Here is a 23,165-nt window from a genome sequence, read left to right on the forward strand (position 1 = left end):
GATGTAGTGCCCCCGTCAGCTGGCCCAGAGGTCAAATATATACTGTCATGATTTGGGGTCCCTAGCTTCTCGCACCCGGATCAAGTGAGTTGCCTCCTGGAAGGCGAGGGGACGTACTGTTGGAGCGAATTCATCATAGGATCCATCTAATGGATGCTCAGAAGTTATTCCATATGGCGAATCATCCAGAGCCCTTTGAAGGCTGAGGTCGTAAGACTTGCAACGAGATCACATAGGAGCTAGGTGGTCGCTTCCCACTGTCAGTGTGCACTCGCCGTGCCCCTCGGCTTAAGGAGCCCCACATTAAGCCTTAACTCTCAAGCCCGAGCCCGCTGTGCTCGTCATAATTTTGCACCAATAATGCCAATAACAAGTCCTTGTCCAGTCCAAAAACTTTTAAATTTGCCTGACGGAGACGAACCAGCTGCTCCTTACCCGATTTCAGGTCGTGAACTTTAACAGCAGAGCGAAGTGAAATTCACTAGTTTTTTCTTTTTGTTTATAGAGTGCATTTTGTCTAGCAATGGGTTTCTAAAAATAATGCAAGTTGCAATGGTGTTGAAGCAACGCGGCTCGGAAACAGGTTTTTTGTGCGGTGGCACTGTTTCATCAAACAACATTTCCCCGACAGTTTGTTTCATCAACACTGCGACATTTTATGAACACATTGTTTTATCGACGTATCTTGCTATGTTTCATCGACGACTTTTTTTTTTTTTTGGTTAAGGGTGCGCCAGTGGCGTCACAAGGGGGGGGAGGGGCTGATCGCCCCGGGGTGCAGCGCTCAAGGGGGCGTCGCGGGGGGGGGGGGGGAGGGGGGGGGTCACGGCAGGCTACTGCCCCGGGTGCTGCTGACCCTCGGGACGCCACTGGGGTGCGCTGGTCTGTTGGTGAGCAAGGGTACAGGTACATGGACGGGTGCGAGACCACCCGTACACACTGCTGCGAAGTGGCTTGCACGGGTGGGTTGGGCGAGTTCACATTTTTGTAATGAACTGCCGCAGACTGTCGCTGCGAAGCGTCGTGAACTGGGTGGGTTGGATAGTTTAATACATACCCCAGTGATAAACGCACAACGAAATGTTCCTTCAGCGTGCAATTGCGTGTCGATGAAACTTGACAGCACGGTGTGGTAGTGTTGATGAAACGATCAGTGTCAATGAAACGATCAGTGTCGATGAAATGTGTCACTAACACAACAGGGACCCTTTTTACTGATGATTCTATGGAAGCTCTAAAAATGAGGACTGCAAAGTTTCCTCCAAGAAGAAGTTCGATATGTTTTCTACATGAGTCCGACTTTGCCAAGTAGACCCGAAGGACCATGGCGGACTTTCAAGAGCTCTTTCGCGGCCATGGCCTGATGTAATGCAGAGATGAACGTACATCAGAAACGTAATTAGACAGTTCGAGCCTTGGAGCAACACTATTTTCTGTTCACTTGGTTTAATTCCCTTTTCTTTTAAGTCTCCTCTATCTATTTTGTCATTGTTGTTGTTTGATTACGACACATACATTCGGATCAAGATCAGGACGTCTGGGTATTCGGCAGGTTTTTGAATTTTTGAGTTAAATAAATATTTCGCATATAAGAAAGCCACAATTCATGAATTAAAGGGAAGCTGCCCTTGCAATCCATTTTTATTGACATACTTTTCAGCTGTTAGAAATTATTAAACCAATGCTGCAATCGAATTGTGTGGACAACATTTTCCGTCTGAAGTAATTGGAAAAGTTGGTGCGTGTTTGCCAGCAATACCTTAGGCCGCAACGCGAGTGGGGGTGCACGCGTCACATACCCGGGTTTCGAAGCATAAACATACAACTGACAGGGCCTCTGAGTGCAAGCAGAATGTTTACTGCAACGTTTATTCTTTCACATATGTACAATGTCTCTGAACAGAAAACAGCAACTTCACTCGAGTGCAAACCTTACAGTACTTCCCATCTGGGCACAACTTCACTCTCATTGTATAAATCTAAAGCACAGTGAAGCGTGTCATCTTCTTCAGCCTTCACGAGTTTCAGCTCGCTAGACTTGCGCACCTGATAGCAAAACCTGTGCCGATCAAAACCTTCGTTCGTTAGCAATTCAATCAAAATGAATAGCTTGCGTTCGGCAACATACAGAGCTTCCACTCTACAGAAGTGTGGCTCGGCATCCTGGGAAGGTTTCACCAGGACAGCACCACACCGGTACTCACGGTGGTCGAGTGACGCACGCGACACCTGGCGCGCACTCAGTGGCAGGACTCCTTGAGCGCAAGGAGGTAGAGCGCTCTGCTCAACTGGCTTGCCAGATGGGGTCACGAGGTCAGAATCAAATGAAAACTCCTTCAGCTGGTGACTCAGCATCAGCTGATGCCGTGTTGAGAGGGTTCGAGTGATGTTGCGGAAGTTCTTGACGCGCGAGGCGAGGCTCTTAAAATATTGATGCTTGGCCTCAAATCTCATTGACCAAAACTGTGGCAGCGGTCCAAGTTCTCGAATCAATCTGGCGTAATGCACCAGGTAGTGCATCTTGGGAGTTATGGCTGCAGCACCATATCGCTGTGCAAAGTCCACGAGAAAGGTCTGCACAGTCGTCTCTAAGTACGGAAGGTACTCGCATGGTATTACCGTAGCAAAGACGATGTCCACAATCTCGCGGAACTGCAGATAAAACTCCCAGTCCGCATCACCTTCTGGGACCAGGTCCCCAAGAATCAGACCCAGGAGTCTGAGAAGGCACCACTTTTCAGAAGCAGTGCCCTTCAGGTTCGCTTTGCTTGTCAGAAAGGACCTGTTCATTGCAACAGGCTTGTTCTTTTTGTCATTCCATCCATACTCGAATGAAGCTATGTAATCCAAATCGCTGTATGCCAGCGTGCCCCCCTGAACTAATGCCTTCAAAACTTGTCGGAGAATGCACTCAAACCCCCCTTCCAAAATGTCATGCATCAGGTCGGGAGGCAACTGACGCGTGACGTCGAGGTAGGGCAGTTCCAGCAGTATGGAGCGTTCAGTGACACCATAAAGTTTCTTGTTGGCGATCGGATTAATAGCAATGGCTTGCAGGTGCTGCTCATGTGCCTGAGCTGAACGCAGGGCACAGGAATCCTCAGTTGTGACCTCTAGCAGACTTTTAGATGCCGCCATACAAAAGCGGCATACCCTGCCCTGACTAAAACAGCATGAAAACCCTCCAAGGCGGTTCATGGACAGATTGTTTCCACACACGCATAGCACAAACACTTGTGCATTGCGCACTGCTCCTCCGCTCGTGAACGTAAGCCCAGATGAGTGCAGTTCCTTAAGATCACTGATGAATGGCTTCAGAATGACGTCCAAGCCATACTGCTGTACATCTTCATACTTCACAAGGAGCACCAGGTAGATGGATCTCAGCTGTGACCTGTGCCTTGGATGCAGGTTCAGCAAGGTGAAATACACGGCGAGCAGCTTATGCACGCCCCGTTTCGCTCCTAGGGGGTTACATATCTCTACCTCGTCGCTGTATAGCATCAGAAAAATGGTGTACTGCACTCCTTCCGCAATAAGATCCCTGAAATCTTGGAACAGGAGCCCATCAGTGAAGTCGGCATACACCTTGGGGTCGTCACGGCGCAGTTGTGGTGTGTAGATTTGGGCAGCGATGTCAGGAACCTCGCACAGCTTTGCAAGGAGTCTCGGGACTGGAACATAGTGATAGCAGCCCCCTTCAGTACCGAGGTCACATTTCACTGGCTCGATATATGGAAAATGTGCCTTTGCATATTGTTCTCTCATGTGTTTGCTTTGTATCCCCTCAAAAAGGCGGGGCAGGAACGAACATTCCAACAGTGAGATGGCATCTGGGGACAGAGCAGACACATCAATCTTGGCTGCGATTTCAGCAGCATATGCCTTGATGATGCGCTCAAAAACAAGTTGCAGATTGCCGAAGATTTTTTCGGCCACAGTGTGTGCCAGTTTGTGGTTTTCAGTTGTGTTGAAAAAGAAGTTCCAAATAGCAGCTTTGGCTTCTGTCACAAAATCGCTGAACTCTTCTCTTTCTGGAGATCCGCTGCTTTGTTGCGGCTGGGGCGCTTGTGGCATTTCAGCATCGTCACTCAGAACCCCTTGGTCAGTGGCTGGGCAGTCCTGGATTTCATTTCTTCGGTCGCGGTCGAAGGCACTTCCAGTGCTTTCCATTAGATCCCTGTGACACCGATAAAGGTGAGTTTTGTACGATGAAAACCGGTTGTAGCTATTTGTGCAACCGGCGATTCCACAATATACTGTGAAGTTGTCGTCACCGCTATGAACGACTCCGATGTGGTTGACCACCTTCGTGAACTGTTCAGAAAAGTAAGGGCACCTTGGACAGTATCTTATTACCATTTTTCTTTACGGAACAATAAGCAACTTGTGAACGACACGTTAGTAAACCATGGTATTTGGTTTCGACGCGAAGGCACGTTGTCGAGTACTATTACAGTAGTTCACTGTAGTAACATTCAGCACCATTCACACCATGATACCACAGTGTTGCCAGACGGCCCCACAAAAAACCGCCAAATCGCTGGGGAGTATAGCCCAAATATAGCCAAAGCCAAATATAGCCTAACTAGCCATCCTTATCCATAAAACAAAATATAGCCAAAACTAAAAACAATTATTTTAAAGCCTTTTACTGTCAATTTTCACGCGCATACAAGACACGTTGCATTTTCTTTTTCAACCCTCAGGTGCACCACACTTTGTGCACATTATGTCCCTTATGAAGGTTTCAAAAATTTGTTTCGGAAGGATAAAGATCCGTGCAGCACTGACCCTTCCTTTGTAGGTTTTCAGAAATACAGAACAAACAAAGACAGCTTTATTGTGAAGTCCGGGAGATATGATCATACAGTGAAAGAACAAAATACAGAAGGAGAACAGTAAGAACACTGTTTCAAACCAGAACCCCAATATCTAACACGGACACCCGTCTCATTTTCTTTGTGTAGAATATGTGTGTCCCCCATTCCTGTTCACTGTGCTTTGTTGGGGTGGGCGACGACTGGAAGGTAGTCAATTGTTTAGCGGTGAAGCTGCGGACTTCTCATTCTTAGGAACTTTGGTGCCTAAGGATTCTCAAATATGGGCATCAAAGCAGCGTTTGGAAAGTTCAGTCTAGGTTCAGGTAGAAGACGTGCTACCGGGCCTGTGGTAATAGTGCAATTTGTTTGGTTAGCTCCACTGCACTGTGAGAAGACCGCTTGAACTCTGCAAGCATTGCCTCTGCGCATTGTGAAAACCCCGAAGTTTGAAACCAATTTCTCCTTCCTCTCTCTCCTCTCGACTGGACGAAACAGGAACAATTTTCTTTGAAGCCGATAAGAAGTTTCAAAATTAACTAGTCGAACCTGAGGTTTCGACAAAAGTTTGCAGTACCTTTAGAAATAGCCCAAAATAGCCACATAGCCAACAACAAAATTTTGACGCCAACTAGAAGAAAATGTAGCCCAATTTGGCTATATATAGCCCAATTTGGCAACACTGCGCGGACGGTCACGGCCCTGGGTTTCGCAGGCGACGATGGAAGGACGGTTGAGAAAAGGATTACAGTGACAAAGAGACAATTAGAATGACGAAAATAATCCCTGGAGAAGGGGAACGAGAGGGACTAAAGACCAACATAAATCTCCATTCGTCATTATTGTCCAGCTCGCTTGCACCTTTGCATTTAATCGCTTTATAATTAAGACGATTAGAAGATTGGTGGAAATTATCTAGGGAAAATTGAATGATGGACAACTAACTAGCACAGCTGGGAACAGACGGGACAGAGGAAAATTGGGACTCCCTCCCGCGTGGCCCCGGCCCAAAGTCTCTCCCAGTGGGTCCGGTGCTGGGGTAACGCCGAAAAGGTTTGACCAGAGGAAAATTGGCGACTCCCTAGCCGGGGGGAAGGGGCAGAAGAATGATGTTTAGTTTTTTTGTTTTTTTTTGCCCGATCCCTTGAAGGTTATCCTGGTGATATCCCACGCTGCCTGGTGATAGTTAGGGGGTTGAAAAGGCGGGAGAAATCACGTTTTTGTCTTTTTAGACTTAAACTAGGTGGCGCAAGCTACCGCCCGTTACAAAGGGTATAGCCGTTAACATTTATCCACCCGCTAGCCGAAACTGGAGCCAAAATCAGATTGACTAGCAAGGTAGCGAAAATGTTTTCTTATATTATTTTTGATTATGCAGTATTGAATTGGTACAATGTAACAAAGAAAAAACGCCTTATGACCCACAATTTTGTAATAAAAACATCACCACGAAAAACTAAAATTATCCAGTCCACGTGCAAGCCGCGGCTTGCGCGGCTTGCACGTGCGTGCTGAGACCAACGGTTGTGTGCCCGTAGCCCTACCGCCCTACATCCGGAAGCGACAACAAAAAAGGATCGGCGCGCGGTTTCCACAACGGCTGCGTGGCTGCTTTGTGGTTCAAAGCGAAAGCAGGGAACTACGTTGCTACGTTGGTTGGACTTTCTCGGCGTTCCCGCATCACCCTATCTTTTCCAAGTTCGGCGACGGTTTCCTCAGCTGTGGAGACCTCAGTTAACGAGCGTGGCTGGCGTGGCTTAACGCGGAAGTGGTGCAATGAGCGCGATTGAGTGCTTGGTGTCGTACGGCGCACACAAGATAGTTGTCGTTGTTGACGGAGAGCATAAGCGCGCCGATTTAATTCGGACCCTTGCTGGCAATGTGCTGTTCCAAGGAGTGGACCTGCAAACAAGCCACATCCAGGTGAGCTCACTTACGTCATTTGTGCTTTGTGCGGGGTCAGCGTGGGACCGGGCAGCACTTGTATAAGAGTGCGGTACGATGAAGAACGAACTTGAAGCTCCGAATCCAGCACGCGCTCATGGCCATTCTCCGCGTGCACGCTTTTGTAACCAAGGCTACAAAGCTCTCGCTGGAAGTGGAGCTTTAGTACGTTCTTAAACTTTGTGGCAATGAAGTCGAAGCTATGTGCGATCACGCAACTTGAGCGCCGATTAAGACTGTGCAGGGGCTATCCTCGTCGGATTCGCGGCAGAAAGTTGCCCGCGAGAATCTGCGTCTCCAACTAAGCAAACGGCACCAAGCGTTTGAAATGCCAAGCCTGGGTCTCGCGCTGGTGCGCCCTTCTACATAAAATTGTTTGGTCAAGCACATGCTTTTAGGCCCTCTCTAAACTGCTTCGTGATTTCTCCACCACATGACCGAACAGTTTATGTAAAAAGGCGCATTAGCACGAGACCCTCGCTAGACATCTTGGCATTTCAAGCGCTTGGTGCCTTTTGCTGAGTTGGAGCTCGCCCGTTCGATGCTCATTGAAATCGAGACGGGTTCATGCGTGGATCGAATACAGGATCACTAAACTTTTCAGCGCTAGCCCTTTCTACGTGTTCTGAGCTGTTGGAAGTAATCTTATGACTATGCCCACAGTGTAATTTTTCTTTTGTAAAAATTTACGCTGAACTACACACCGGCTCACTGAAAATTTCCTTTCATATTTTTTGAACCAAGTAATGTCGTGTTCTTAAACTTCAGCATTTTGTACAGGCAGCTAGCGTCAGGGTATGGCGGAGGAGTATCAGCTTTCTGCGATGCATCACCACTTGTGACCAGGAGGCCGTTTTAGGATATGGATACGTGTAGGCCCGTCAGAGATTTTTGTGAAGTGTTCTCTGGTTTTACTTGTGCATACCTTAGGTTACGTGTGTTGACAGTGATGCCTATAACTTTCCTTTCATTCTTTTGTCGCACAAGGTATACCATCCTCGGTATAAAACAGATGTGGACCTCATGGAGGGCACGATCCTCGAGGATGCAGCGCTGGTAACCATTTCTTTGGATGAGTCACAGTTCAGGTGGGTAAAAATGCTTGCAAAGACTGAAGCAGTCAGGCATGTGTGCTTCAAGTGCTGTTATCAGGACTGACAACAACGATGCCTCTGCAAGAAAATGTTCAAGACTGTCTCTGTAGCATAATTGGGCTCAACTTGTTTTTGACATCATGTATAGATGCTGGCTTTTAGCAGTTGAAACCGAGTCTTCTAGGTAGAAACAATGCAGCTATAGTTGTTTGCACTTTTGACATGTTTTGGTTTCCCTGTGGGATAAAAGATAACATATACACGTGTCTGTGTGAACAAGTTATGACCTGAAATTTGGTTCCTGTACTTCAAAACAAATTAAATCAAGGGCATTCTTGTATTCAAAATTGTTCAGTGTTTTTTTTTTTCTTCTTTATTTTAACTGAAGCGAATATGTTTTATTTTATATATCTAGAATCATGGATGTCGTCATTCAAGAGGACTCTGCACCATCGAAAGCTCCGTCGAAAGCTCCATCGGAATACAGGTTTCCAAAAGTGCCATTGGACATCGCGCAGGCATTACAAAAACACACGAGGGGGCAGTACCTGCCTTGCCGATCGAGGATCATTCAGTGGCTCTTCCATGACCTGTGCCTCTACGACCTGTAAGTTCAAGTTGGGACTGAACTAACTCCTAATTTTTAGTGGCTCAAATGAGCACATGTGCATATTTTTTTTATTCTTTAGACAGCTCTTTGACAAATCAATACAAATCCAATCTTCATATTTTGGCTCTCTGGCAGGAAACACTGGGCACGCTTCTTTCTTCATCATAAATGGTGATTAATGCTCCTATTCATTGATTTTTCCAATTGATGGCACTATGTCTCTCCTTTACTTGTGCAGGTACCCGGATAAGCTCTATGCCGAGGCCGCAAGGTGCCTTGTGGAAAACTTCCCAACTCTGAAGGACACCACAGGATCTGGTTTTGTGAGTAACTAGATGCAATTTCACTTTAATTATTAGCCTGCACTCATTTAAACAAATGTGTACGAAGTACTCGCCAAACATTTAAAGGACACATGCAAAGGAAAAAATATTTTTTTTTAAACGGCTTACGTGGAAAAGGGATGTCATAAAACGATTTTACAACGAAGAAAAAGTGATTGGTGCTTACACTAGGTGCTGGGAGTCCCCATCTAAGAGTGCATGCAAGGGCTCTAGCCGCTAGGAAATGGCTATACACCCCGTGCGGGACCTATAAGGGGCGCTTTGAAAACCGCACGCAGCGCCACTTGCACTGCGGCTGGAGGCAGTACTGAGAGTCGTAGCAGAAGACTTTGGCTCTTTGCTTCGGAAGCTATGGCGGCGCAAGTGCCCGTGGCAGGAACATTTGTCCTTCGAGCTGGTTTTAAAGATATTATAGTGGGATCGTTCTTCCGCGATGCCACACAAAGAAAGGCAAAAAACTTAATTAAAGTTTTTTGCCGAACGGTTTGCTATGGCGACGTCAGTCTTTAAGGCCAAATGTGTGCGTCTCGCAAGAAGCTTACTTCATAATTATTTAGTTATAGCCCCTTCCCCTTGCAAACCCGGAGCGCTCGCAGATTCAGAACTTCGAGCATCCAGTCGCAAGCAATCTCAGCGGCACACGCAGCAGCCAAGCGGAGATGCTCTGTCCAGCGTCGCCGTCACCGCCTGCCTCGCTGCCAGCCGAGACCTCCGACGCTCAGATGCCCCGTGATCGGAAAGCCGTCCCGGGTGAGGGCGGTTTTATCCGAAATGCAAAACATACCGCTTGGTTCTACAGCCTTTGACTCTTCCCACGAAATAATAACCAAGGATGCTCAGCGCTCTCGTGTACGTATACGCGCATGTTGATTCCAGCTTCGGGTACTTGGCGCGAACGTCACCACAGACGGCGGTCGGCATGGTCGGCACCGCTTAGTCGACATTCGAACAGCTTCTAAAAAAGACACATCCAACTGATGTTGTCATATCGAAAAGTACTGCTACCGTAACCGGCGCAATCGCTGTCGTGTAGCTGTGACAGAAACGGCATAGAAATCAAAACCAATGTATAGCGAGTGGCTGCAAATCAAACTTCACGCGTGCGAGCGTATGCGCCGTCGCTATATAGCGAGCACCTCCCAACCGCTCCCTGCACTCCACCTCTTTCGGGCAGAGTGGTTCGAGTTGCACAGCGAGCGCCCGACCGTCTCCAGATCTGCAAGTGACACAGACACACATCGCTCGCGATTTTCAAGGGCCACAGGGATCCGCTTGGCAAGCGCGCCGAGCGCTCCGGATTTGCAAGGGGAAGGGGCTATTAGGTTGTCACGACTTCATGCTCAGAAAGTGATTGGTGCTTACACAGTACCCGTGTACTTGCAAAACGTTAAATCCTTTTAGATTTACTGATGACCCAGATGCAACCGCGGCGTTCCTATGTTGTGACCGCGGCTTCGGTTCATGACGATTTGCAGTAGAGTCGCCGCGTCTCACGCAATGCTTCACTTAAATTTGTCGCTGCAGTGTAACAACCTCTTTCTTTGTTTATCTTGCTTGCCAAAACGTAAGCCTGATTTACACATGCATGTTCGAAGCGACCAAAGCGACTACAAACAACAAAAACTGGCTGGAGTGACGAGCCTAGCAATGCTCCAAGCTCGTCGTTCCGGTCGTTCGTAATTGCGGTCGGGTCGAACGTGCATGTGTGAATTAAGCTTTGAACTTTGGCATGCACTTCTATCATTACAGGGTCCGCACAGTGCACTTATGCGGGCCGCAAAGCCGGGCTTTGTTTTTTCCGGCAGACCCTGTAGTTTTAATAGCCCTGCTACTCTTCGTTGTACCTTCATTCTACCAAGTACTCGTAGCCCTGCGGTGCCTTAAAGTTTTTTTATGTGATTAATATCCTAGCTAGCTCAATCCACTTTTTAATGGTCCTAGCAAATAAAATAAAACCTGCACAGCTCTGGCTGTCCTTGCATTGTATTCCCAAATTTTGTAAATCTGGCATTTTTATAGTGAGAAAGCTCAGGGGTAGACTCATTACAATGTTCCCTCAATTTTGTTGAGTATTAAAATTTCTTGCATGCATGTTTCTTTTCTCTTCAGCTAGACGACAGCAGGAACATCACGCAAACTCACTGCACTTGTAGAGGTGGTGTCTCAGGGCAGTTCAAGCATTCAGAAGCAATGATTATGTATTACTGCTGCATACCTGCCAACTCTTTCGAATTTTTCGTAAAATGTACAAATTGGTACTAATTTTACGATTTTACAAATCTTGCTTTACATCTTACAAAAAATAAAAATTATAAAAAAAAATTGTAACATCTTTTTTTGTATAATTGTTGCTGGCGGTATCTTGCACCACCACAAGAGGGCGATACGTACCGTCCATGGCAGCGTCATGGTTTTTACTATCTGTCTATCCGGTGGTCATGTATCCAAAACCAATCCAAAGCCCAAAGCCTTTGTTCGTGTGTTCGACAGCGCTTGTTGGTTCGGCGTGTTCAGACGTGGTTGGGCGTTTCTGGTTCGGCCAGTTTCGAGACGAGGAGTGCGGCCTCTGTGTTTGTTGCACATGTAATCGTAGCATTCCCCTGGTCGCGGGGGCTTCGCGGCTCAATGGCGAACTCCAAACCTCAAAAGAGGTACTTTCAGGTGTTCATGAAGCCCTACACGGTGGAATTCCCGTGCCTCGTGCCGTATAAAAAGGGGGAGAAGTTTGGATTCTGTAACACGTGCATGTGTGATGTAAGCGTTTCGCACGGTGGCAAGGCTGACATTAAGCTGCACATCGTTTCGCGTAAATCTCCCGGCGGTGGCGGAAGTTTTACGAATTTGAAAGTTCACAGGTTGGCAGGTATGCTGCTGCTGAACGCTTTCACATATTCAGCAGCGCGGATTACTGCCATACGACAAATTCTTTCATTGCATTTTTCCGAAAACAGTGTACTGTTGTTGCTGCCCGACAAAGCGCAGACGAGTTGAGAATCTGTGAAACTACGTCCCCGTGGGGCATGACGTGTACCTGTTGGTACAACCTACCACGCAGCAATTCATGATACCAATTAACATCGCATTAACGACGCAGTGGCGGCTCCGCGGCGGTAGAATTGGTATGGCAACGGCAGCGGCACGGCGAGGTTTCCCTCTACTAGGATTCTCGAAGCCTATCTTCTCTGACAGCTGCGTGGCGGAACATCAGCTGCCGTACATGGAGTGTATGGACGTTTAAGGGATGGAGGAAGGTTCTACGCTTTCAAACATGGCGGCCTCAGTGAATGGGCGGAGATGAGGGTTCTGCGGCTGAACCGAATTTATTGATGAAACTATCGCATTTACAAAACAAAGTTGGAAGATATGTAATAACGTCAAATGGGTTTCAGCGGCATAGTTTCAAGCAAATCGTCTTTAATAGCTTGGTTAGGTGAAGTCCTCTTATTCAGTGTGTTGCTAGAATGTGATATTATGGTAGATATGTTTCTTAATACATGCCCATGTGAGATGTGATGTGCTGTATACAAGAGATACCATTTTGCCAGGATTATTTTTAAACAAGCTCTCTGAAATTCTTTTTTGTGGGTACATCCAGGACTCCTGGCGCGTTGCCATGCGATATAAAGCAAAACGTGAACGGTCAAAGCTGCGGATCCAGGACAACACTGAAAAGCAGGCTTCACCGCGGAATCAGCCGCGGGCATCGAGGGACCCTAACCCAAAGCGGGTGATGGGGCCTGGGACGGTAGGAGAGATTGTTTCATGGAGACTCTTTTCTATTTTAATGGGGCACTAAAGTGCTTTCTTTACATCCTCGTTTTATGGTCACGAAGGTAGAAGAAGCATCCCAAAATATCTAAAATTACTAACATGTGCGGCCAATTTGCATATTAAAAAAAGTGATCAAAGATCCTGACACCGTTGACACAGAATGACTGACGGCGCTCGTCAGCTACTCGCAAGTGATGGGTTCCCACGTGGAGTCATGACCATAAAACGAGGTGTCAAAAAGCACTTTAGTGCCCCTTCAAGAATTGGTAAGCCTTGATACTAATTTTTTTACTTTTGTGTAATATATTTCAGAACATAGTGCTGCCAGCACATGGATAGGATGCCGAAAGCCTGCAGGGCCATATCATCAACATGGAAAAAGAACTGCGAAAAGCAAATCCAAATGTCGCCTATGTTTCCGACTCCATGTCGAGGACACTTGCTACACGGCGGGCATGGATAACCACTGATCACCCAAGTGTGGCAGCCATTGTTGCAAAATACCCTGCTTTTGTACATAGCAGTTTCGTAAGTATTATTGAAGGTAGGATTTTAAAAGGGCTGTGCAACTATTTTAACATTAAAAATAATTCTTAGTTTGTAATTTTTAGATTGTTTACCTTGTCAAGTGATAGAAGTAGCTTCTCTTTCCTCGGAAATAATGCCATAACTTTGAGGAATCGAAAAATGAAAACGGACTATTTCTCTATCTGCATTCGCAACGTGGCGGCAGTGTGAAACATGTAGCACTGCATTACTGAGGGATGATGTTATAAGTGTCCTCTCTGTTGGGATGGTGGCACCATCTTGTGTTGGACTAAAACCATGTTCTACGCTCTTTTGCCTGTCGTGCGACCTTGACGTCAGTGGTGCTCATATCTTACTTGCGTCACTACCACGGGAACCGGACGTCTCCTCGAAATTAAAAAAGCGTCTTACGTTTGAATCTTTTTTTTTTTTTAATGAAAATTTGGGCTTGTAGGAAAAAAAACTGTTTTCTATTCTAGAGATGGTGAAGACTAACTCCCAGGCTTAACGTCCCAAAGTTCGAAAATTGTTGCACAGACCCTTTAAACAGGCACTGAAGACCGTTTTGAGATCCTCATTTTGAGGTCATAACTAGGGTTTGGTGTTTTCGGTTCAAAGCGATAAAAGTATGCCGAATTAACTTTCGGAAATTCGGTTGATCCAGTCTTCCTTTGTCAAGTTTGCTCTTGTCCTCTCAAGATAGAGTCTCAACTGCTGGCATTGTATTTTATTCCTTTGATTTTTTTTCAAAGAGAAAGAGGGCAGGTCATCTTGTCTGATCTAATTCAGGTTGTATTGTAGGGGACACCGAAAAAAAACACGCTACTATCTAGCACACACCATCACACTTCCACTTTGGTTAAAGGAAATTCGGTTTGCTGCTGTACGAGCATGTTGCCAGTAGAAACTAACCAGCTTTGGCAGTCCTCAAAATGGGAAGGAAGAGAAGGCATGCCAAAAATGATCATTGTCTAGAACAGCACATAGAGTCTGCGCACCACACCAAAGTGAAAACTACACTGTCCTAATTTGTTTAAGGAAAGTTGAAAATACAGCAACAGATAAAATAGTTAAGTGCCTAATGTACTGCACTTTGGATGGACAAGCATAAAAAGAGTGTATTTCATCATTACATATTCATAGACAAAAACCGGTTAACTTGCATCTGTAATATACTTACCAATAAAAACCAAAAACATCATTTAGAAAAAAAAAAAGAACAAAAGTATGCCAAATTTCAGAGGAAAAAAAAACAAAAACTCAGAACCCTAATCATAACTTAATATAAGAAGCATCCTTAAAAACCTGAAATTACATTCATGCATGGCCGATTGCCTTATTAAAAAAAAGTGATCAAAGATTGCGACAGTTACCGTTGTTGGAGACAGACACATGGTGCTACCAAACCTTCCTGAATATGGTCGAACGACGGACAGTGCTCGGCAGCCAGCTGCGAGCGATGGGTTCCCGCCGTCCACACCGGAACCTATCGCTTGCAGCTGGCTGATGAGCATTGTCCGTCGTTCAACCATATTCAGCAAGGTTTCGTAGCACCATGTGTCCGTCTGCAACAACGGTAACTCACAATCTTTGATCACTTCATTAATAAGGCGATCCGCCGCGTGTGAATGTAATTGCGGGTTTTTTAGGACGCTTAGAACTCGTAGACGGAGTTATGATCATAAAAGCACTTTAGTGCCCCTTTAAGTGTTCCAGAAACACAGTTCACTTGCCTTGACATCTTTTCTTTTTTAATACAGTTGCAGCAAGAGTTTACTGCTGTGACAAGCAAGTCAATGGAGGCCAGCTTGGCGGCCTGCCTGTCCGAGAGCTGCCTGCGGATCTTGGATGCCGCTAGGAAGAAGCGACACCTGTGTAGCTTTTTCGAGGATCTGGACCGACGGGTCGCACAAGGGGACGAAGGCCCGGAAGATGGTAGGACTTGATGGTTCAAATAACTTGGGGTTGATAAGATGAATACTGCAGGAAGGCTACAATGCTCAGTCTTCCTGTGCTTAATCTTTGTTTAGATAGATTAGGTAGAAAGGAGAGAAATGTACTATTTGGGCGTGTTGGTAGCTTTTATACACTTAGAAAGAGGAGACACATAAGAGATGACACAGACAGGACAATCTTTCACCTTTGACTACATTTCTTTTAGACTTCAAGCACGGCGTACAACCATTCTGTGGGAAGAAGATAATGGGTAATTGCTTGGGGGAAGGGGGCGCAAAACGATTGCAAGCCAGGTGGAATGCGAAGGTATGGACACGAATAACGCTGCTTTGGATTCCTAACATGCAATTTTTATTCACGGGGGAAAATGCCCTGGCTGCGCTCCTAATTTCGCTGCCATGACGAATTTGGGGAGCCACTGCAAGTTTGTCAGAGAAATAATCTAGGCTTTTTGGATGTTGACTGAGCCCACAGAATATTAGGTTCCCCACCCATCTCTCCATAGCAAAAAGGATTAGCCATTCTGAGGCTGACAATGGACGTTGAGCATTGAAAAACACTGTAAGGCAATGAGTTCAGCAGAGTCTACTACGCAGACGCCCCTTCTCGCTGTAATTCCCATCTGCCCCCCCGCCCCTTCCGCTTAGAAGCATCTTTGTATGCCAATCCTTTTGCCCCCCCCCCCCCCCCTCCCCCGTCTGACTTAAAGGGGCCCTGCAATCATATTTAGGCGTCTACCTTTTTTGTGGTTTCCAGGTCTCTTGGGGTTCGGGCAAGCCAGCAGGCACGGAGAGAGTAACTAAATATCAGTGCGTCATATTTTAACCGGACGACGCGGAACCTCCTTCACCGACGAGGGCGACTCGCGTTGGCGAAAGCGCGCGATATCTGACGTCTTTGGTCCTGGGCTTACTACTGGTCAGAACCGCTAAAATCTTTTTTTTAGTCGAGATACAAAATATAAGTGTCGCGAACTGTTTCAGTTATGTATGAAAGTAGTTTTTGTTCTGTAAATGAGATCAGAAAAGAAAAAAATGCAGTTTATAAAGTACGGAAACAAGAAATGACCCGTCGACATACCCTCCACCAAGCGGCGAAAAAAACGGCGCATACTAGAAAGGGCTAGTGCGATGAGGCGCCGACGAACGGCGTGAGTAGAAAGGTCGCGGATGTACGCGGCGGCGCTGTGGTCGAGGATCCGACCGGTTCCGAGCGTCCAGAAGGCTTTCGGCGCCGGCTTTGCTGGCGGTTTTGCCATTTGGCGGTATGGTAGCGCGAAGTGGCTCCCGTTCTGCACTGATATTTACCCCGTGTTTGCTGTCGTTTGTGGCCAATGAAGTGTTATGCCGAATTAGTCTTTAATCGTGCAGCAAATGCAATGCGAGCCGCCCTGACCGCCTGCTTCATACAGCCGATCCAACGCGCGCTTTAGTGGCGCCCTCTCGAGCCGTCGACACGGAGTGCGGCAGCCGTGAGCGCTCGATGAGCTCACTATCCCTCCTCTAGTTCACGGCCGCTCAAGCCAGGACCTACTACGTTATGAAGGAGGTTATTTTTTGCTTGTTTTTGTGATTCTAATTTGCCTAAAACTTTTAAACTAAAGCGAAATTTGAGAAAAGAAAAGTTTCATTAAGTTTCTACGTTCAGTGCACTCAGGATCGGTGCAAATTAAAAATCAGTCAAAAAGTTGTTGCAGGGCCCCTTTAAGCATTTTCCTATTCCCTTTTTCCCATGGAGTGGGGCACCATGCTTGATAAATGTAGTTAAAGTTGAAAGATGGTCCCATCTGTGTCGTCCCCTATTCATTTCCTCTTTCTAGTTGTTTGAGAGAAATGTTGCTTGTGCTCTGTAATAGTTTGTTATCTAGTCTCAATAGTATTAAGTTTGAGCCAACATGCCTTATTCGCATTGAGACCTAGACTTAGTTGTGTGGAAGCGTGCTCTTGCTTGTCTATGGTTTCCTATGAGGCATGTGGTAATCAGGGTGTCTACCAATCTGGAAAACCTGGAATTCTCAGGGAATTTTGATTATCTGGAGAAGTCAGGGAATATCAGGGAAGTTAGAAAGTTGGCTACCGTATTTATTCGAATCTAGGCCGGCCTGATTCTAAGCTGACCCCAGAAAGTTTGAAGCTAGCAAAACAAAAAAAAAACTGGCCTCGAATGTAGGCCGAGCCAAAAGACTAGGACACCATTCACAAAAATGAGACATTTATTGGACATGAAGATGTTCAATCTTCATGTTCACCGGATTATGAAGAGGCTGTGGTGACGGCCTTTCACCGGACCACGAAAAGGCCGTGGCGACGGCCTTTAGCGGTCCGGTGAAATCCATCCTCGTTGCGGCGCACTCAAATATCCTCTCCCGTTGCCTCCTGCAACGACGGACAGTTCTTTCATCCATGCTGAAGTCCCGCCCGGCTTCAACGTTCGACGACAACTCTGCGGCTGAAACAACATTTCTTTTAAAAGCGGAACTATAATGGCAAAAAAAACGCCATGCCGCACGCAGGCGTGCGGCGTGGCGTTTCAAGTATTAATGCAGGTGATACTTGATAGTGGTGATACTTGATAACTCCCCATCTACTTAAGTGGCTACTGGCTCGGCTAGTAATGGCTACAATACTTTCTTTTCTAGGTGGCGCCAGCTGCGCGCCACTTTAATTTTACTTGGAAATTGGCACATGTTTTAAAAACCTCGAATCGAAGCTGACACTAGAGTTTGATGTATTGGTATTGGAAAAGACTATCGGCCTAGATTCGAATAAATACGGTAAATCAGGAAAAATTACCAGTGAAAGTGGCGTGGCAGTCTGGATTGAAGGCGATGGTTATGCATCGGCACAGCCATGCTAAATAATGTTGCCCAGAGTTTGTCAGGGAGTTTTATCAAAATAGTCGGGAAGAAACTTGGAAAAGTCAGGAAATTTGAACTCAGTAATTTGGTAGACACCCTGGGTAATTCCCTTATGTCCACAAAGCAGCTGGGTTCCAGGCATTTACACTAAAAACACGGAAAAGGGTACAATGCACAAGCTCTTAGCTTGAAGGGTTGATTTCAATGCACAAGCACGTGCATTACATTCGGGCCTACCTCAGCCTCAACCTCACGTCTGTAGCATTCTAGTAGCTAAGAGCAAAACCTAGTTTCCGAGTAAGAGTAAAATAGATAGTTGTACGCCTTTTCATCATATCAGCCATGATGCTTGTATATCGAAGAGAGTAGAGGTTTACATATTCTGAGGCAGCATAAGCCAGAAATATTCTTAAGCAACCTTCTGGTTCAGGAGCATGACCTGCTCATACTTTGTGCTGTGTTTTGCCATTTTGTGACTTGTAGAGCCAATGTCCTTGAGCCATTTTAAGTTTTCGTGGGCAGTTTGTACTAAACGTCATCATGGCCTTTATCATTACAGAAGTTTTGACAACGGCTGCTCTTTATGTATTGCCGTCGTTGGTTAAGGAGAGAAGCTCTGCCTTTCTCTACCCACATGTAAGTTTCAGGGACCAATCTTGTTCTTCACAGTTTATAATGTAATTGCAGCTTTTTAAATGACTTTGAAGCAGTCTAGATACATTCTTACCTGGCTCTTATAAGGCGGCACTAAATTTCTTTTTATGGTGGTAACTTCATCTACACACTCTAAGGTTTTAAAAACCCTGAATTGTGTTGTGTGGGAATATTTATGCAGCGCGGTTTTTGTCTGCATTCAAGTGATGCGACATGTCTCGCACTGTAGATGAGAAATTTAGCCAAAGCAGTACAACCGCCAGCCTGGGGTCTTTACGTACGTAATGCAGTAGTGAAACACGAACGTGTGCCGGTACGATGCTCATCCAGATTGAAACGGGTAGGGGTAGGGACTGAACCCAGGATCCCTGGATTCTGCAGTGCAAGCTTTCGCTACACATACTCCTAGCTGCGACACGGTGCGCTAGGCCACCGATCCCCCCTTAAAAACCTTGGAATTGCAATAATCTGTGGCTTATTCCCATATTCATACCTGCCAACTCTTCTGAGTTTCCGAATTTTGCTTCAAATCTTACGAAAACATTTTATTTATTTATTTATTTATTTATTTATTTTTAATTCGTTGTTGGCAGTATCTTGCACCACCACAAGAGGGCGATAGGTACTGTCCACGGCAGCGTCGTGGTCCTTACAGTCTTTACTATCCGTGTATCCGGTGGCCACGGATCGGTCCACAGGTTGGCAGGTATGCATATTAGAAAGGTGACCAAACATCGTTACACGCCCCTTGTTCTGAGATATATTGCAGAGTGAAGTTGCCAAGAAAAAGGGAGCTCCTCGACTAATTGCAAGCAATAGCCTGCGGTTACCCATTTTATGACCTTGCCACACATTTTTTTTATCAAGTTGACAGCTCATCATCGGAAGGTCTCTGTTGTAGATACAGTCTTTTGGGCATTGTGTCTAAGGTTGGCTTAAGGGTTAAATCTGTCTTCTTTTGGGGGACTGGATTTCGTGTGTTAAGTGACCAGCCGTTCGAAGAAAATGTTTCGATTGTTTTCATTGCCTGAAACGGCTAACAACTATGTATGAGGGCAGTTTCAAAATTTCAGAGCAAACAATGACCTAGATTTATATTGTAATTAGAGTTCTAGCTGGTTGCAGTGATTATATGTAGTGGCCATAGCTCTGAAACATTACGCATTACTTGGACAAATAGTGTCGTATTTCTCGGCTTTACATTGTCATGCTCTAGGCATATACGTTTAGTGTCCTGATTGTCACAATTTCAAATGGCATTTTCATACTCCCCATGCCTGCACTGATCACTGAACAAGCACATTTGAACTTTAATATGCATGTACATGGTAACTGAAAAAAGAAACAATTTGTTTTCCAGAACAATATTATCCCCCAAAAAATTATTTTGAGTTAGAAACCGAATAACGTGTGCCGAATTCAACAGAACTGAAAACGCTAAACCCCATGTATATTGCATCGGACGCTGTAGGAATATTTAGGATCCATTTGAGAACTCAAAATGCCAAAAATATTAGAAGAATTACTATAGCACATTGAATTTCAATGCTGTGTGTCCTCACTTCCTACTCTTCTTACTGCTGTTATTTTTTTTGCATTTATCTCTGCATTTTTACTTAGGTGCTTGCATTAATTTTTATTTCTGCTGTAGTAAGTGCTTTGGAAGTGTACATATATGATTTTATGTAATCCTGCTTTTTTGCACCATGCAGATTTGGTAAATTATACACAAAATGTGTGCATCTTAAAATTTTGAGCTCTGCGAAACCGGAACATACCTATCTTTGTCTTGCACTGCTGTAAGCTGCGGCAAACCATGACATTATTGCCATGGTGACCGTAGCTGACTTGACATGGCATTAGTAAAAAAGGGAGCGTGGTAGTGGTAGCAGAGGAATGTGATAATGCACCTTGCACTACATTGTTGTGCTCAGTGCGCAACAGCTTAGGGCACGTAGAGTGGTAGGTCATATTGCGGAACCCAGGGAGACATTGTTCAATTTCTGTCTATTTTAATCTGAATGAGCATCATACTGGCATTTGTTTGTGTATCTACTATGTGAGCGTATTCTCAATCCTATGTTAGCAGTCTTACTGTGCTCACCAAATCACCCATCTACTGCAGAGAACTTATCTGGCCCTTGTGAGGGCTGACTAACTTCATGTTGTCTAAACATCTGCGCAACACAACTTTTTGGGTGGAATGCTTGGCACTTTGTCTCACTTATACAATAACATAATTACAAAAGAAAATATAGAATTTGGAAATGTGTGCCATGGTATTTGTTAATATAATGCTTATTTTTTTTACATTTCTTTAGGACCCAGACGCACTTCAAGCCTACCCAGCAGTGAGCTATGAGGAGAACATCTATGAGTCGTCATCGTTCGTTGTGACCGTGGATGGACTTCATGTTAAGGAAGACTCGCTGCTGGCTGCAATTACAACCATGACTGCCATGTATTGGGTGTTCAATATGGAATTTAGTCCAAGAGCCTCCAAGACAATGCAGTTAATGTCACATGTGTTTGGGGTTAATTCTGGCATCCCAGCTAGCCCTTTGGTGCGGGTGGCCATAGGTATTCTTTGTGGCTAGGTTATCCCACCGGCAGCTGTACACCTTGTAAAGGTTTCTTTTTTATGAATTTCAGGCCAAATTTTAATGAGAAAACTTTGCACCACAGAGCAAAGAGGTTGATCTCATTTTTCTATCTAAAACAATTAAGGTGGGAGGCTGGTCTTTAACTTTTCGTTTCTTATTTTTCATTTATCGGGCTGAACTTTAGTATACGTATGTATTTCTGAGTGATGATTTCAAATAAGCAATTAGTTTTCAGATAGCTTCATTAGATTTTGAGTTATTAATAGATTTATCATTTTAACTAGGTCCTCCTTACGGGCCATTTCCATAAAATTGTCAGAATATATCAGAAATATCTATAGAATTGCATTGACCAAGACATGTTTTGTGCGGTGATGCTATTTTAAGCCTGATTTAATGATAATACATCGGTAAAAAAATATTTGCAATCAAGTTGCACAAAACGGGAGGCTCTATCTTTTTGAGACTAATTAATTAAAATTATTGTATGAGCTATAAAGCAACAAAAATAGCATCACCGCACAAAACATCACTTGGTGATTTCAATTCTATAAATATGACTGATATATTCTGAAGAACTTTACGGTAACGGCCTGTAAGCAGGACCTAATTAAAATGACAAATTTATTGATAACTCAGGATCTACTAAAGCTACCTGAAAACTAATTGCATATTTGAAATCACCACTGAGAAATACATCAGTATACTAAATTTTAGCACGACAAATGAAAAATAAAAAAACATGAAGTTAAAGACCAGTCTTCCCCCTTAATAATGTTTGGAATAAAAAGGTGTTCAGCGTTTTGATCAATTTGCTTTTTAATTAACAAAGCTACGAGCATAAATCAATTAAGAAACTTGGGCATTACCGAAAATTACTAAATCTTTGTACTTCAAAAAGATGCAACATGCATGCCACATTTTACAGTATCCTGAAGAAAATGTGCTCTATGAAAGCACCTTAAATTTACGCTTTAATGATACTTTTTTCAGGACGTTGTAAGAATGCTATGCACGCATACCTTTGTAAAGTGAGGCAGTTTAGTGGTATTGCATTATACGTAACGAGTTTTTAATTTTCATTTAATTATGCTCTTATTTTTGTTATTTAAAAGTTAATTATTTGTAAATAATTAACTACCTTTATATTCCCTAGGCTATTAATTTTCCTACGTTTGGCCTTATGATATCAGCCTTTTGCTGTGGGTGCATAGTTCTGGTGGGAACAATTTGGCCTGCACTTTCTGTAGCACTTTGTAGTTTTATACTTCCACTTGTTTCCAGAATTCCCACTTCACTATTTTTATTTTTTTATTTACTTATATCATTGTCTCCTGATGTTCCAGAATCTCACTTTATTTTTTTCACACCACATGTGCAATTTTTTTGTTAAGAATTTAAACTTGCAAAGGCTCTGAACTAGTGATGTGCTTTGTAGCACACTGTGATAGAATTCAGGCTCACTGTACTAATTTTGTAATTTTTTTTATGTTTTGAACTGCAGTTCTTGACTTTGCGTCATGCATAAGGCATGTGGAATTCCATCTTCCTAATTTGTTTTTTATCAATGTCAGATTACATCATGTTTTATGTGTTTTACATCAGATGTGCATTGTTTTTGTTTAGAATTCAAGCTTACCTATAGTCTGATCTATAGTCATTGACAGGTTAAGAACCCAGTACAAGCCCCCCCCCCCCCCCTTCCCTAAAGCTGTCTAGTCTCATCACCTCAGCACAGCAATTGCTGGAGATGGTTCGAGGAGGGACTCACCTCCTCTCCAGCATTTGCTCAAGTCGTGTAGAGCTTTGCGGGGCAGCTTGTCCTGGGTTCTCAACCTGTCCCTGACTATAGTGCCGTGCCTGCAGTGCACCCTGTGATAGAACTCCAGCCCACTGCCACTTTCTTTGTCTTTTGTTTACTTGTTTTACTTGTTGGATGTGTTCGTAATTTTCATCTTCACAGTTAGCTTTTGCTTTTTTTTAT

The 23,165-nt window shown here is 44.7% G+C and overlaps 1 protein-coding gene and 1 pseudogene across 1 annotated transcript; one reads left to right on the top strand and one right to left on the bottom strand.

Annotated features, from left to right (window-relative positions):
* Positions 1-1,932: 1,932 nt before the first annotated feature.
* LOC120844782 lies at positions 1,933-4,362 on the bottom strand. The gene has a single exon (XM_040216735.1). It carries the CDS (start codon positions 4,360-4,362, stop codon positions 1,933-1,935), a length of 2,430 nt encoding a protein of 809 aa, XP_040072669.1.
* A 1,904-nt stretch (positions 4,363-6,266) lies between these two features.
* Positions 6,267-21,327, top strand: LOC115313839 (annotated as a pseudogene).
* The last annotated feature ends 1,838 nt before the right edge of the window (positions 21,328-23,165 follow it).

The sequence above is a fragment of the Ixodes scapularis genome, unplaced genomic scaffold, assembly GCF_016920785.2.
Source record: "Ixodes scapularis isolate PalLabHiFi unplaced genomic scaffold, ASM1692078v2 ptg001568l_1__unscaffolded, whole genome shotgun sequence".
In the NCBI taxonomy this organism is placed as follows: Eukaryota; Metazoa; Arthropoda; class Arachnida; order Ixodida; family Ixodidae; genus Ixodes; species Ixodes scapularis.